General features: G+C 45.2%; 1 protein-coding gene across 4 annotated transcripts in view; it reads right to left on the bottom strand.

The window, feature by feature from the left end:
- The window catches only part of SMAD2 (SMAD family member 2), a 276,483-nt gene that overhangs the window by 94,524 nt on the left and 164,570 nt on the right, over positions 1-17,389 (bottom strand). For all 4 annotated transcript variants that reach the window (XM_033934858.1, XM_033934870.1, XM_033934853.1 and 1 more), the window contains one exon: positions 2,598-2,732. In XM_033934858.1, the coding sequence (XP_033790749.1) occupies positions 2,598-2,732 (135 nt within the window). The remainder of the gene's footprint in view (positions 1-2,597; positions 2,733-17,389) is intronic.

Genomic DNA, 17,389 nt, shown 5'->3' with positions numbered 1-17,389 from the left:
AACTAAGTCCAACATTTGAAATCTAGGACTTTTAGTATTGTGCAGCCGCCCTCCACTTTAGCCGTTATATCAAACTAAACTGTTTGATGATCACTACTTCCCAGGTGAGCACCCACTCGTACATTAGATATACTCTCTCCATTTGTGAGGACCAGATCCAATATCGCTTTTTCCCTCGTGGGTTCCATCACCATTTGTATGAGCAGAGCCTCTTGAAAGCCATCCACAATCTCCTCTACATTTTTCCGATTCCGCAGATGGAGCTTTCCAGTCCGCATCCGGCAGGTTTAAATCTCCCACTTCTTCTTTCTTTCCAAACTTTTGGATATCCACAATCAGATCTTTATCAATTTGCTGCGATTGAGTCGGAGGTCTGTAGACTACACTCACGTAGACAGAAGTTCCATCTTCTCTTTTCAGAGCGATCCATATCGCTTCTTCCTCTCCCCAGGTCCCTTGCATTTCAGTCGCTTGGATATCGATCTTTACATAGAGAGCTACTCCTCCACCTCTTTGACTAGTTCTGTCCTTTCTAAAAAGATTATATCCCGGTATGTTTGCATCCCATCCATGGGATTCATTGAACCATGTCTCTGTGATAGCAACAATATCCAGGTCTCCCTATAAAATCAGGGCTTGCAGATCATAAATTTTATTGCTTAGACTGCGAGCATTTGTGGTCATCGCTTTCCATCTATTTTTCAGCGGTAATTTTTTTTTTTTGCATAGTTTTTTGTTTCGTTTCACATCCTGTTGCAATGCTAAGAAGCGAGTTGCTAATATTGTTTGTGTTGGAATCTTTACTACCATCACATCTTGGCTTTTGCTGGGGGTGGTCTCTATAAAATTGTCCTTCATACATATGCCACCCCCACCTTCTAGTTTAAATGCCTAGAAACATATTGTCTAAATTTGTCCACAAGGATTCTTTTTCCTGCTGTAGTAATATGTAGCCCATCAGTACAATATAGCTTCTTGTCCTTCCATGTATTTCCCCATCCTCCTATGTACCTGAAGCCTTCTTGATGACACCAGGCTTTGAGCCACCTATTGAAGTCCTCTGTGTTTTTAACTCTTTGCTCTCCCTTTCCATATACTGGCAGTACTTCGGAAAAAGCTACAGTCCTTACAAATGTTTTCAAGCCCTCTCCAAGCTCCCAAAAGGCTTTCTGAGCTGCAAGTGTGGAGTTGTCGGTTAGGTCATTTGTTCCCCTTGCTTGCTTTTTGCATTTGCCATGCTGATTCTTGTGTGCTGTTCATGCCAATGGAAAAGATACCCTGCAACAGTATCAGAACTACAGACATTGATAAACACAGATTTTTGTACTCAAAGATCATCTAAGAACAGAAGCCTTAATTATAATAATCAGTTACACATGATTTTAATCCAACTGGATTACTGCAATTCTCTATTTTGGGGATTGTCTCATACTATGATTAAGTTATGTCAAGATATACAAAAATTCTTCAACTAGATTGATAACATTTAGCCCCCATTAACAAATACTTTGTTCTTTGCACTGGCTTCCTGTATTTTAGAAAATCAAATTTAAATACTGTCGTTTGTTTGATATATAAGCTTTTGACAGGAAATGCACCATATTTTCTATCATCAATAGTAGAATATACTGTACCTCTTCAAAATCGCTAAGAGACATTAGGAAATTACAGTGGCCTGCTAGTCAACAGTATCTGTTAGTTGAATCACACAGTCATTTTACATTATGTACACCATTTGAATGGAATGCTTTGTTACTTTATATGAGAATAGCAGACTATGCTGTTGCTTTTAGGAAGCAATTGAAAGCTGCTTATTTTTTTCTTTTAAATGTTCATAGGCCTTAGGTATATAGATGCTTGAAGTATAACTATGATGTTATCATGAGAGCAGTGATATAGGTGCACTGCTTTGATCTTTGATAGAAAGTCTGTTTTTGTGTGTTTTGCATTGTATGGTTTTTATTGCCACAATTATGTATGTTAATTTGTTCCTTGCCATGAGCAAGTTAGCATTTATTTATTTTTAAAAAATAATGTGTTTTCAACCTATTAATCAGGCTCATAAAAGTATAACATTACAAAACTTACAACTTCACTCCCCTTTCTATATTCGCAGGTTTAGGATTCATGAATCCGATTATTCACAAGTCTCTAAACCACCCTGCCACCTCCCTCTTGCCTCTCAAACCTTTCCAAACCTTACTTTTAAAGCCTGGTAGTCTAGCTGTGAAGCGGGGCAGGAGCAATATTCCTATGCTTCTGCCCCATGCAGAACCAAGAACAAAAATGGCCATCGTGAGTTCCCATGGTTATGTGAGACATACAGCCATTTTTGTTTGTGGCTCTGCAAAGGCAGGAGCTTAGGAAGATCGCTCCTGCTTTGCTTCACAGCTAGACCACCAGGTTTTTAAAGTAAGGTGCGGAGAGGTCTAGGAAGCGGGGTGCAAATTTTTCTTATTCACCAGGGGGCTGTGCACCTAACCCCCATGAATATGGAGGGGGAAGTGTATTACATAAGCAAGAAAATTCTTATAGTTTTATCATATCAGACACAAATCCATTGACAAAGATTAAGCAAATCTGCTTGATATCAGTACCTGGTATGTAATTGCTCTGTGGTTCAATTCCAGCTGGAAAATTAGTGTTTTCAGGAATGGAATGGGTATAATCATCAAGAGGAGGCAATTCTGTTAAGATCTCAGTATGCCGAGGCACCAACACAGGAGGCAAAACTAAAACCCAAAAAAAAAAAAAAAAAAGGTAGACATTTAGCAAAAAATGTACCCCTTTAAAAATATCAAATATATATTGTGTCTTTTAGGATTGCAAGCTACAGGAATACAATAACAATGGCAAAATGACAGGCAAAAAGAAGTATTTTTCAATAAAGACTACTCACCATAGAGGACTGTACCCGTATGTCCTCCATGGTTACAAGAAGAGGCCCCCCCATCCCCCCAACTACCCCCTCCCTTCCCACCCATCCCCCCAAAAAAAACCCAACACCACAAAGAGTAACCAAGGTCAGACAGGTGGGGTAGGAAACCATGGAAGTCTGTTTAAAATGCGACTCCGACTCCTTGGAGCTAAAATATCCAAATAAGGAGACCAAATGTTGACAAAGTCTCTACTTCTGTGGTGAGAAGAGTGAGCCATTTGGGCCTCCCATTCCATCAGTTCATGGAGTTTATTTCTCCAATACCAAAAGGAGGGAGATACATCAGTCAACCAAAAATTCAAAATACAATTTTCCCCCCAAATATAACATTTACTCAAAAACAGTTTTTCAGCTGAGGTATATACAGAAAACATAGAGAAGTGAGCAAACAACATATGAAGCACTGAGAGAGGAACAGGAACACGCAGCAGCCCCCCAAAAACCCTGTATGCCCTCAGAAAGCCAAAGACCATGAAAGTAAGAATTCACTTCAATACTACAAGTAGAACAAATTTGGATGTCTACACAACCCATATGATAGGCTTGACTTTGGGAAATGTACGCTCTCAATACATAACATAAGAATTGCCGCTGCTGGGTCAGACCAGTGGTCCACTGTGCCCAGCAGTCTGCTCACGCGGCGGCCCTCTGGTCAAAGATCAGCGCCTTAACTGAGACTAGCCCTACCTAAGTACATTCCGGTTCAGCAGGAACTTGTCTGACTGTCTTGAATCCCTGGAGGGTGATTTTCCCTATGACAGACTCAAAGAGCGTTCCAGTTCTCTACCACTCTCTGGGTGAAGAACAACTTCCTTATGTTTTTGCGGTATGTTCCTTTCTTGCATTTCCTTCCCTCTTGTGTCCCTTTTGATCCGTCTTCCCTGTGATCCAGTGAGCCTTTTCCTCTGTCTTCTGCACGGTATCCTCCGGGTATACCTCTCTCTCTCGGTTGACTGTCAGCTTTCTCCTTCTTCCTAGTTTAAAAACTTTTCTCTTGATGTTGCTTGCCAGAAGCCTCGTTCCTTCTCTGCTGAGGTGGAGTCCATCCTTCCTGTATAGCTTGCTCTTCCCCCAGAACGTCGTCCAGTTGTGCACGAAGTGAAATCCTTCTTCCTCACACCAGCGCCGCATCCATGCATTGACTGCTTGCAGCTCCATCTGCCTCTTCTTGTCGGCCCTGGGTACCAGCAGGATCTCCGAGAATGCTATCCTCTGCGTTCTTTTCTTCAGCTTCTTTCCTAGCATCCGGACAAGAACAGGGATACGTTTAAGAGCTCTAAGCAAAAGATCCACCCCAAGGTCTTGGGCTACAAAGATCGCCTCAGAAAACTGGGACTATTCACCCTTGAGAAGAGAAGACTGAGAGGGGATCTGATAGAGACTTTTAAATTGCTAAAAGTAATTGACATAATGGAGCAAGCTCACTCACCAACAGGGGGAAAGGATGGTGAGCAAGAAACAGCGTTATTCACATTGGCAAATGTAACCCAGTCTCGGACCAGAGGTCATGGCCTGAAGCTGAGAGGAGACACGGCCAAGACAAACGTCAGAAAGTTCTGCTTCACACAGCGAGTAGTGAACGCCTGGAACTCTCTCCCGAAAGAGCTGGTGGAGGAAACCACCGTTCTAGGATTTAAGGGAAAATTGGACGCACATCTTCTTGCAGAAGACATTGAGAGATACGAATGACATTGTATTCGCCAGGGTGTGCCTGGCTGGGCCTCTGCGTGTGCGGAACGCCGGACTAGATGGACCCCGGGTCTGATCCGGTGCAGGCATTTCTTATGTTCTTATGTCTCTCCCTAAATCCCGCTGCCAAGCTGCCTACGAAAAAAGGAGACCAAGATTTTGGCCCCCGGGATCCTCCCCCCTCCTCCAAAAAGGTACAAAATCGTATCCCAAAATCCAAAGATAACAAAACCCCAAGCAAAGACCGCACATAATGCAATAATTGATATTGAGCATAAACAAGCCCGGTAGGGGAGATGCCATGCTGCAGCAACTCATTGCAGGATAGGAGCTTCCCATCATCCCGCAAAACATGGGAAAGACACTCAAAGCCCCCAGCCCGCCATCTACTAAAAACAGAAGGAACTAACCCCGGGGGAAAGGAGAAATTACCAGCCAGAGGCAATAAAACACTAACGTGGGGATCCTGACGCCACAGCCACCACACCTCCCAAAGTGATCTAAACAGGAAACTACCTCTACTGGGAAGAGGCACCTCCACCAGGCGAGCATGAAGAAGAGAGAGGAGGTGAACGGGATAGAAATAATCCCGTTCCAAAGTGGTGTCCAGTATACAGAGTAGTACCCAAAACCCAATCCCGAACATGTCATAAAAGACGAGCCTGATTATAGAGAGCACCCCAAAGCCTGATTATATTCGGCACCCCAAAGCCTCCCCGATCCCAGGAGCCCAACAGCAATCGCCAACGCAATTTAGGCTTCCTACCTCCCCAGCAAAACTTAGATAACAAAGAGTATAAGGCCCATACATCTTTCTGCAAGAGACAGAAGGGAAGTGTCTGGAGAACATATAGCCACTTTGGGAACAAAACCATGCAAAATAAGTGCACCCCCCCCTCTTCAAGTAGCCAGAACAGAGCTGGTAATAGAAAGCAGACGGTCCACGTTCAAGCGATAAAGCTGTCGAACATTCATAGACAACTGGATCCCTAAGTACCGAAAAGACCCGGCCCATTTCAAAGGAAAATCTCCTCCCCAGGACCCCCGAAGGTGCACAGAGGAGGCAATCGCCTCTGATTTCTTCAGATTCAGAGCAAAGCTGGAAAAGTCCCCATATTCCTGAACATTTTCCAAAAGAGTGGATAAGGACCGATGTGGGTTAGTCAAAAAAGACCAAAAGGTCGCCAGCAAATGCCGCAACCTTAAAATGAGTAGCTCCCAAGTGAAGGCCGCTGATGTCCATATTAGATTGCAGCTCTCGAATCAAAGGGTCCAAAGGATAGCGCAAACAAGAGCAGCAATAGAGGGCAGCCCTGACAAATCGCAAAGGGGGTCGAGAGACTCCCATTCACCGAGATCTGCGCTACCAGGTTGCCGTACAATGCTTGAACAGCATTAAATTTAAAAAAAGGGCCCCACCCTGTACACATGAAACACAGCAAACAGGAACCCCCACCTCACCCAGTCAAAAGCCTTTTCAGCTTCAAAGCTGATAAGTAAGGAGGGGGGTTCCTTCCACACTAGCCTTCTGCAAGGCCAACAAAATACATTGAATATTCTTAGACACTGGTCGGTCACACACAAATTCCACCTGCTGTTCAGACACTAAAGAGGGCAGCACCTGGGCCAAACAATTAGCAAGGACCATAGCCATCAGTTTTGTCTTAAAATTCAGCAAGGATATGGGCCTATAAGATTCCGGCAAAGCTGGATCCCGTCCTGGCTTGGGAAGGACAATATTCTGGGCCAGATTCAAATACCAAGGGAGGAAGCCCTTAACCACACTTAAGTTAAAGATATCCGCCAACACCGGAGCAATCTCCTCTATGAGCAACTTATAAAAGTCACCTCGATTCCCGTCTGGCCCTAGCGCTTTGCCCAAAGGGCTAGCACGAATCACTCATTATACCTCCTCAGCAGTAACAGAATGCTTCAACATATCTGAATCCCCAACGGAGAGACGAAGCAAATCCAAACTATCTAAATAATTCCTCCCATCTAAGAGATCCGGGCTCGAGTCATACAAAGCTGCAAAAAAGTCCGCAAAATATTATCTACTTCCTCCGTTTTATGATAAAGGGTACCCTGAGAGTCACGCATGGCCGTAATACCCGCGGACCCTTGATGAGAGCGGACCAAATGAGCCAACATTCGGCTACTCTTGTTAGCAAACCTAAATAGCTGAAACTTAGAATGGTCCCTGTTCCTCTGCGCCACTGGTGTAGGAACTTATTCAGTTCTTGCTGCGCCTCCAACAGCTGTGTCTTAAGTGCCAACGAAGCCCGACAGGCATAATGCCTCCTCAAAACTGTCATCCTACGCTCCAGCACAATAATTGCTCGATAGCGCGCTTTAGCCTCAAAGGCCATGATTTTCCTTCTGTAACACTGCTTTTGCCGTTTCCCAATACAGGATGGCATCCTCCCTATGATCCCGACTGTTATGCTTAAAATCCCCCCACTTGTGTAATACAAATGACAAGGGAATTTCCAATGGGCCCCACCCCCCGGGAGGGCTCCCAACACCAGTAAAGCCTCACCCACCCATGATCAGAAATTTCAATGGTGCTGATCACTACCTCCTGTACAACAGGAAGCAACTCTCTAGAAATAAGGATAAGATCAATTCGAGATAGAATCCCATGGGCTCGAGAAAGATGAGAGTATTCCCAATCCATCGGATGTAAAACTCTCCAGATATCCAGAAGGCCGAAAGAAGCCAATAGTACAGCCCCTGTGCTAGTCTTAAGAGTCTCTCTCCCAGAAGAGGCCGAGCGATCTAGCCTCGGGTCAGAAACTTCATTAAAAGCCCCCCCTCCCCCATTGATCATGGGAAGATTCCCAAATTGCAATAATTGGTTACGCAGCATCCGAAAGAATTTGCCTGGGGGATTGTTAGGAGCACAAAGATTACATAAAAGTAAGGACTTATTATTAAGAGTCATTAAGGGGATAAGGTAGTGCCCCTTAGGATCCCTGATAACTTTGAGTCTGCAAAGAAAGACCCTTACAGATCAAAATCTCCACTCCCCCCTAGGGCTGGGGCCTCCAAATGGTCACCCACCCACCAAATACAGAGTTTAGCATGTTCTCCGGAGAACAACCTGGTTTCCTGCAAAAAAGGCCAAAGAAGTCTTTGTACGGCTAAACAATTTTAGCATTTTGTACCGTTTAAAGGGGGAATGGATATCCCCCCACAATCCATAGTCAAACAAACTAAGAAAAGAGAAAAATGCAGATACAGATAAACCCGTTTCGTGAAACCAGAGGGGTGTCCCAGCCACCCCCCCCCCCCCACTCGCAACATATTCCAAGGATCTAGCCAGACCCCCCACCTGTCTTAACCAAAGAAAACCCCTGTCCCCAACCATATCCACCTTACCCTGTCCCACATTCCCTCTCTCGCCCTCCCAACTGCCCCCCAACCCATCCCCTACACCACACACCAATGGGTGTCACTTCCAGAAAGCAGTATACACCTACTACATGATCCCCACAACAGCGCCCTATATCCAAACCCCTCTTTCCCGGGTCCCCAAAAGAGCAGACACAATCCCCCCTCCCCCCCCCCAGTGTACAAAACCCGATGGCTCCTGGAGAGAAAGAAAAAAGGGGCACAAGGTATGAATGGAGCACCTGGACAAGAGGAAATAATCAAAAGAACAGGAAATCCATTACCCCCCACAACACAGCAGCACAGAAGAAAGAGGACCCAAAGAGGTAACCCTGTAAAATCCCAATACAGCAAAACAAATTGGCCAAATCCCAAGCCCATACCCCCAGCTCCCCACCACCGCAGAGCTGAGCTATCTAGAAAGGGTAGAACTGCCGGTCAGACTAAAATGCACACCCAGGTCCAATCATATAATCACAAAGCTCAGCAGCATAAATCCACAGAACCAAAAAAAAAAAAAAAAGGGGGGGGGGAGGCAGAGGGAAACAACCCAGGAAATAAGTGCAATACCATAACATCAGAACTGTTCTGCAAAGCCCCGAATCCACTCCCACCATGGAGTAGCTAGCAAAGTAGAGGAAAACCACAACACCAGACATAACTCCCAAACTGACATCCCCTACACACTCCGGACACACCATCTCCACTCACCCACACAGAACCCAGCCAAACCAAAAAGATCCCCATCACAAAAGCCCACATACACCACCAGCACGTGCTCACCCACCCCCACCCCAGCAAATACCATAGGCACACAACTGCGTCCCGCTCCCATCCCCAAGGGAGGGCGCGATCAAGGCCAAACCAGGTCCAATGCAAGGCAAAAATGCTCCTCTCCAGGGGCCTATACAAAAAGCCTCAAGTCACAGTTCAGACCCTGAAGAGACTACCAACATAGCCCAAGTAAAACCTGCAGAGCTCACGGGGTGGCTTCGGGAATCTTCTCTTCCACAAAGTGCTGAGCAGCCTCTGGAGAGTCAAAGTGATGCACTTTACCCGAGTGCATCACCCGTAAGCATGCTGGATACTGAAGAGAAAAGGGTATATTGTGTCAGACAAGACTGGTACACAGAGGGGAAAACTTGCGGAGAGACTGGGAGACCTCCGCAGAGTAGTCCTGGAACCAGAGGACGGATTTGTTGTTCCATTGTAGTTTCTTCCCCTGATGCAGGGCCTGGAGTACCTCTATCTTATGCTGGTAATTCAGAAGATGGCAGATAACCACCCTCGGGCAATCAGCACCATCCCTCTGCAGCCCCAGGCGATGGGCCCGTTCAATATGCATAAGGCCCAGCTTTTGCGGGAGTGCGAGGGAATCCATCAGCCATTGTTCCAAGATGTCACCCAGGTCACCCTCCACAATAGACTCAGGCAGGCCAATAAACCAGAGATTGTATCTCATCAGGGAAAAAATTTTGCATGTTCTCTAGCGACACTATCCCCTTTTGGATCAAAAAGAATGGCTATGCTCTCTAGACCTCAAAGAGGCTTTTACATATATTTCCATTCATCCAGACCACAGGAAGTTTCTTCGATTCCAAATAGCTCATCAACATTATCAATGCAAGGTTCTTCCTTTCGGCATGGAGTCCTCTCCAAGAGTTTTCACAAAATGTCTGGTAGTTGTGGCAGCAACACTTCAAACTTATGGTCTACAAGTGTTTCCCTATCTGGACATCTCCTCAGGCAGTTTGCTTGGCAACAAAATTAACCATAGAATTTCTTCAACAATTGGAGTTCGAAGTCAATTTTCCAAAGTCTCAACTACAACTCTCTCAACATCTCCAATTTATAGGAGCCATATTAGACACTAATCAGTTACGAGCTTATCTTCCTCAACAGATACAAGACAATATAACTCATCTTTGCGATAAAGTCTCTACTCTGCAAATACTGTCAGCCAGCTAGAAGATGCGACTCATAGGACTCAAAGCATCCACAGTTCATATTACCCCATTCACTCGACTACATCACAGGGTGCCTCGGTGGTCTCAGACCTTCGACCCTTTATCCAAGAAAATCAATGTTGTTTCACCACTCACTCACTGTAACATCAGAAACACTTTCCTCGTTTGTAAGCACTAAGTCCAGTCTGACCCCCATCCTGGTGGGTTCCATTACCAACTGATGGAACAGTTCTCCTTGGCGATACTTGAAAGGGTCCAGAGAAGAGCGACGAAAATGATAAAAGGTATGGAAAACCTTTCATATACAGACAGGTTGGGAAGGCTGGGGCTCTTCTCCCTTGAAAAGAGGAGACTCAGAGGAGATATGATAGAGACTTTCAAGATCATGAAAGGCATAGAGAAGGTAGAAAGGGACAGATTCTTCAGATTATTGGGAACCACAAGCACAAGGGGGCACTCAGAGAAGCTGAAAGGGGACAATTTTAGAACCAATGCTAGGAAGTTCTTTTTTACACAGAGGGTGGTGGACACCTGGAATGCTCTTCCGGAGGTTGTGATAGGACAGAGTACACTACGGGGGTTCAAAGAAGGATTGGATAAATTCCTGAACGATAGGGGGATTGAGGGATACAGATAGAGGTAGAGATAGGTTTTAGGCAGAGTATGGATAGAAGGATAAAAGGGATCAAAGGGCTTAGAGAAGGATCACATTACAGATCATGGGCCTGATGGGCTGCCGCGGTTGCGGACTGCTGGGCACGATGGACCTCTGGTCAGATCCAGTGGAGGCAACTTCTTATGTTCTTATGTTGTAAAGAATCAAGGATCTCCCTACTTCCAGAAGACCCCACAAAAGGAATACCCCAATCAATATCCAGCATGTTAATACCACCTATTAGCAGGCCTTTCTCTTTTTTAGATATATTCTGAATGCCTACTATTAAATCTCTATCTACTTCTTTTGTCTTTGAAGGAGGCCTGTAAATATATTCACCATTCCTTCTTTCCAAATTGATCCACAGTGCCTCTTTGCCCTGCAGATCCTGCAATTGTGTGGCTTTAATGTGATCTTTAACAGGGGTCTCAAAGTCCCTCCTTGAGGGCCGCAATCCAGTCAGGTTTTCAGGATTTCCCCAATGAATATGCATGAGATCTATGCACATTCATTGGGGAAATCCTGAAAAACCGACTGGATTGCGGCCCTCAAGGAGGGACTTTGAGATCCCTGATCTTTAAAATATAATGCTGCTACTCCTCCTTTTCTTCCTACCCTGTGTTTCCTGAATAGAATATAGCCCGGTATAACAACATCCTAGTTATAGTTCTCTGTTAACCATGTCTCTGTGATCACCACCTGGGTGATTAAGTGACTTGCCCAGGGTCACAAGGAGAAAGAGAGAGAAAAAGAGAGAGAAAGAAATTGAGGAATGAACTTCACCTTTGAAGATTTGGTACGAGCAATTTTTTAGAAAACCCTTAAACCAATTTAATACATGGCTAGAAATCCCTATGGCAGGGGTAGGGAACTCCGGTCCTCGAGAGCCATATTCCAGTCAGGTTTTCAGAATTTCCCCAATGAATATGCATTGAAAACAGTGCATGCAAATAGATTTCATGCATATTCATTGGGGAAATCCTGAAAACCCGACTGGAATAAGGCTCTCGAGGACCGGAGTTCCCTACCCCTGCCCTATGGCATCTAAACATTCAAGTATAATATCATGATCTACTCCAGGGACTGAACGGGCAGCTGCTGATTCTTCTTCAGGTTGACAATCCATCCCAGGCCTTGAACGGTCAACAAGACAGTCTAAACCAGTGGTATTCAGCCCAGTCCTCGGGGACCACCTTACCAGTCAGGTTTTCAAAGTCTCTTTCTTCGTTGGGAAATCTGCTGCAAAACTTAAAGCTTAAATTTTTTATTTATGCAGACGATATTACTATAGTCATCCCTCTTATCAGTTTGTCTCCTGAATTTATTAATTTCCTTACATTCATTATAAATCAGATTGAGCTTTGGATCGCACACGCAATGGCTATCTGTTTACCTATCCATCCCCAAAGGGATGCACCTACAAAAGATTCCTTAACAAAACTCTCTCATTCCAAGCTGGCAGATGGACTGACTGCCTGACTACCCTCATCTCATCTGCTCCATCCTATTCATCCTTCAGAAAATCTCTCAAATCTTACCTCTTTGATAAATTTCTTTAGTGTCTGCTCTGAACTGCATTGTACATTCTCTTACATTGTATCCTCGCTGTACATGCAAAGTCTCTTGCATTGTAAACTGCTCTCAACTGCACTGTACTTTCTCATGCATTGTATCTTCGCTGTATATGTACAGTCTCTTACATTGTAAACTGCCCACAACTGCATTGTACATTCTCTTGCATTGTATCTTTGCTGTATATGTACAGTCTCTTGCAATGTAAACCGCTCTGAACTGTTTGTGGTATTGCGGTATACAAAAAATAAAGTTAAAGTTAAGTTAAAGTTAATTTTTTTTTCTAGCGACACTTAATGACAAGCTCAAAGAAACAATGATACAGGTGAATAGGTTGGATTATAAAATAGAATAATCTATAAAAATATTGGGGGTTATGTTGGATAAACATCTTACATTGGAAAATCATACTAATTTTCTAAGAAATGTTTCTCAGTGCTTTGGAAGCTCCGCACCATTAAGAAGTACTTTGACGAAACCTCTTTTCGGCTGTTGGTGCAATCTTCCATTTTAAGTATTCTTGACTACTGTAATATCGTATATTTAGGGGCCCCTATGAAAATTTTAAAGAGACAGAGTAGTTCAAAATACTGCGGTCCACCTTATTTACGGTTTAAAAAAAATGGGAACATGTCTCTCCTTCCTACCTGAAACTACACTGGTTGCCGGTGTAGTTCAGAGTGCTGTTCAAGTTTTCATGCATCTGTTGCACTGAAGCAATGACCGACCAGTCTCCATACAAAAATGAGGCACTTTTGAGACCAGCACTGATGTACTTGGGGTCCAGGATGGGCCTCCAATCGTCAGAGCCTTTCTTGGGCATGACAAAGTATAGGAGTATCTGCCAGAGCTCTAGTTTGGTTCTGGTACCCATTCAATCACATGAATAGCAAGCAACCTTTGGACAGTCGCCTGCACCTGGGCTGCTTCCGCCAGTCTCCCCAAAGGTGAGTCCACAAACCAGGCAGAGAGAGGACACACAAACTCCAACTTGTAGCCATCCATGATGATTTCCAGAACCCATTGGTTGGTCATGATAGCTTCCCAAGGTTCCAGAAGTCGTCCTGCCTCCAATCTTGCTCGTGGAGGCTGGAGGCCTGGCATCATTGCAACTTCTTGGGCTAACCCCCTAAGCAGAAGATGGAGCCCAGGGATTTTCTATTTCCGGATATAATCTCTGCCATGGGCTCTAAAAGGACCTCTGGGATGAGGATCCAGAGGAGAGAAGGTGTGAGCCTTGAAAGAACCCATGGGCCTGCCCTTTAGAAGTCCTAGGTTTGCTGTCTGGGAGTCACTTCGGATGGAGATCCTGGATGCTAGCCAAGAGGTCATCCAACCCCTGACCAAACATCATATTGCCCCTGAAAGGAAGCCTGCCGACAGTGGCTTTGGAGGTAGAATCCCCAGGATTCTGTGAGCAGACATAGAATAAGCGGAGTTACTGCAGCAGATTTGCAACCTATCCTTAAAAACGGGGGTAATACCGGAGGACTGGAGGATAGCAAATGTTACACCTATATTCAAGAAGGGATCCAGAGGCGACCCGGGGAACTATAGACCGGTCAGCTTAACCTCAGTTCCGGGGAAGATGGCCGAAGCGCTAATCAAGGACAGTATCAATGAGCAAATAGAAAGAAATAAGCTGATGAGAACAAGCCAGCACGGTTTCTGTACTGGAAGATCTAGACAAACGAACATGCTGCACTTCTTCGAAGGGATAAGTGAACATTTGGACAAAGGTGACCCCATAGACATAGTATACCTGGACTTCCAGAAAGCCTTTGACAAAGTACCTCACGAGCGCCTACTAAGGAAACTGTGGAACCACGGGGTGGAAGGAGACATACACAGATGGATCGGTAACTGGCTGGCGAACAGGAAGCAGAGGGTAGGAGTAAAGGGACACTATTCTGACTGGAAAGGGGTCATGAGTGGGGTCCCACAGGGGTCAGTGCTGGGACCACTGCTATTCAATATATTTATTAATGACCTGGAAACAGGGACAAAGTGCGAAGTTGTTAAATTTGCAGATGACACGAAACTCTCCAGTAAGGTTAGATCTGTAGAGGAATGTAAAGAACTTCAAGGGGACCTGAACAAACTGAGTGAGTGGACAAATAAATGGCAGATGAGCTTCAATGTAGAGAAATGTAAAGTTAGAAACATAGAAAGATGACGGCAGAAAAGGGCCAAGGCCCATCAAGTCTGCCCACTCTATAGACCCTCCCCTTAATATTATACAATGTTTTACCCTGACCCACTTAGGGATCCCACATGGGCGTCCCATTTATTCTTAAAAGTTATGCACATAGGGAAAGGGAACCCGATGTACAACTACACAATGGGGGGGGGGGGTTGTTCTGGGGGAAGGCAACCTAGAAAAGGACTTGGGGGTTTTGGTAGATAGAACAATGAAACCGGCGGCACAGTGTGCAGCGGCCTCAAAAAAGGCAAACAGAATGTTGGGCATTATCAAAAAAGGTATCACTACCAGAACCAAAGAAGTTATCCTCCCGCTGTATAGGGCGATGGTGCGACTGCATCTGGAGTACTGCGTCCAGTACTGGTCGCCGTACTTTAAGAAGGATATGGCGATTCTCGAGAGGGTCCAGAGAAGAGCGACAAAAATGATAAAGGGCATGGAAAACCTCTCATATGCTGAGAGGCTGGAGCTCTTTTCCCTGGAAAAGCGGAGACTTAGAGGGGATATGATAGAAACTCATAAGATCATGAAGGGTATAGTGAAGGTAGAGAGGGACAGATTCTTCAGACTAGCAGGGGCAACAAAAACTAGAGGGCACTCAAAAAAATTGAAGGGAGATAGGTTCAGAACAAATGCTAGAAAGTTCTTCTTCACGCAGAGGGTGGTGAACACCTGGAATACGCTTCCAGAGGAGGTGGTAGAGCAGAGTACGACTTTGGGGTTCAAAAGGGGATTGGACGAGTTCATGAAGGAAAAGGGGATCCAGGGGTACAATTAAAGGGTTACTATACAGTACAGAAGGCTGTAAAGTAATAGAGTAGTAGAGTAATAGATCACTACAGGTCATTGACCTGGGGGGCCACCGCGGGAGCAGACTGCTGGGTGTGATGGACCTATGGTCTGACTCAGCAGAGGCAATGCTTATGTGCTTATGACTCTGCCCCACTACCTGAAGCAGATCATACAATGCATCAGCCACAAAATCCACTCCCATCAGCAACAGCTGGGTTTGGGGGGGTAGGGGGGGATCTGAATACGCGCCACTCAGGTCTTGCAATTTAGAATAGCACATTAAAGCCACAAAGGAAGATGCTGTAGCAGCCTGCACTTCCAGAGAAAAAGCCTCAAACTGCCTCTTGAGCAACATGTCCAGTCTGCGATACTGATGATCCTTAAGCTGATAAAGAAAAGGCTGAATTACTTAAATATTTCTGTTTTGTGTTCAAGGCTGAAGTGCCGGGAGCGGGACCGCAGAAGACAAACGTGAATAGTGATGGAGGAGTAATAGACCCTGATCGATTTTCGGAGGGTTGTGTGATGATCTTAAGGTGGTCAAACAGGTTGAAAAGCTAGAAGAAAGCTATGTTGCATAGGGAGAGGTATGGCCAGAAGAACAAAAAGGAGTTATTGATGTTTCTGTATAAGACTCTGGCGAGACCTCATTTAGAATATTGCGTACAATTCTGGAGGTCGCACCTTCAAAAAGATATAAAAAGGATGGAGTCGGTCCAGAGGAAGGCTACTAAAATGGTGTATGGTCTTCGTGATAAGGCGTATGGGGACAGACTTAAAGATCTCAATCGTATACTTTGGAGGAAAGATGGGAGAGGGGAGATATGATAGATGTTTAAGTACCTATGTAATATAAATGTGCATGTGTCGAGTCTCTTTCATTTGAAAGAAAACTCTGCAATGAGAGGGAATAGGATGAAGTTAAGAGGTGATAGGCTCCGGAGTAATCTGAGGAAATACTTTTTTACGGAAGGGTGGTAGCTGCGTAAAACAGTCTCCCGGAAGAGGTAGTGGAAACAAACTGTCTGAATTCAAGAGGGCCTGGGATAGGCACGTGGGATCACTTAGAGAGAGAAACAGATACTGGTTACTGGATGGGCAGACTAGATGGGCCATTTGGCCTTTATCTGCCGTCATGTTTCTAAGCCCCTCTGAGAAGGGATGTGCGCTTAGACACCTCAGTTAACAGAGACAATTGAAACTTCTGATCCGGGTGCCACGGAAAGGCAGTAGGGTGAGAGCGGACCCCCGCTCAACAGGGATCAATAGGAAGTAGGCTGAGGAGAATCAGTTTTGAGCTCCTTCAGAGATGCAATGAGAGGATCCATCAGAGAAGCAGACTTGAACAACCTGCAATCTGAGGGGTCCTTGCTCTGGTTCACAGCAGCACTCACACCCTGAATCACTTTGTCCAGTTTCATATCATCTCTGACCAAGGCTTCTTCCTAGGAGAGAGGATAAGCGTCTAGGTAATCATCTTCAGGAACTCCATTCGAACAGCTGTCGGTGTCCAGGGGAGACATAGGCCTCTGTGGTGAAACAGATGTTGGAACACGGTGAGGCTGCACAGATGGTCACTCTCTAGCTGACCCAGAAGGTGCTGCAGTGCCGCCAACACAGGCTTGCCAAAGCAAGTCCCAGTCAAGCATGTAAGAGCAAAGAGCAGTGTTTCTCAACTCGGTTCTGGAGTACCCCCTTGCCAGTCAGGTTTTCAGGATATCCACAATGAATCTGCATAAACTTGATTGCACACACTACCTCCATTATATGCAAATTTCTTTCAAGCATAGTCACTGTAGATATCTTGAAAACCTGACTGGCAAGGGGGCACTCCAGGCAGAGTTGAGAAATACTGGCACAGAGGACCGAGAACCTCCTTCAAAAGGAGGGTTAGAGCACTTTTTCGCTTTGGGGCCATCAGAACCTTTATTAGGCATTGATGCCGCATCATGGGGCCACAAGAGGATAAAATTGTCCCCTATACATCCCAACAGTCATTTGATGGCATTAATAAGGTGGTCAGAGGCTGAACCCAAAGTTCCCACCTCCCCAGCATGCGTGGCGAATACGCGGCACAAGGGCGCTCTTCAGGTGCCCAACCAGCACAAACTTTCATGAATTCATGTTACTGGATCATGATGACTCCGTCCCTGATGGTTAGAATATAAAATGAAAGTTTC

The sequence above is a fragment of the Geotrypetes seraphini genome, chromosome 1 (genome assembly GCF_902459505.1).
Source record: "Geotrypetes seraphini chromosome 1, aGeoSer1.1, whole genome shotgun sequence".
Classification (NCBI taxonomy): domain Eukaryota; kingdom Metazoa; phylum Chordata; class Amphibia; order Gymnophiona; family Dermophiidae; genus Geotrypetes; species Geotrypetes seraphini.
Note: the sequence above shows the minus strand (reverse complement) of the source record. Positions and strands in the feature narration are given on the sequence as shown.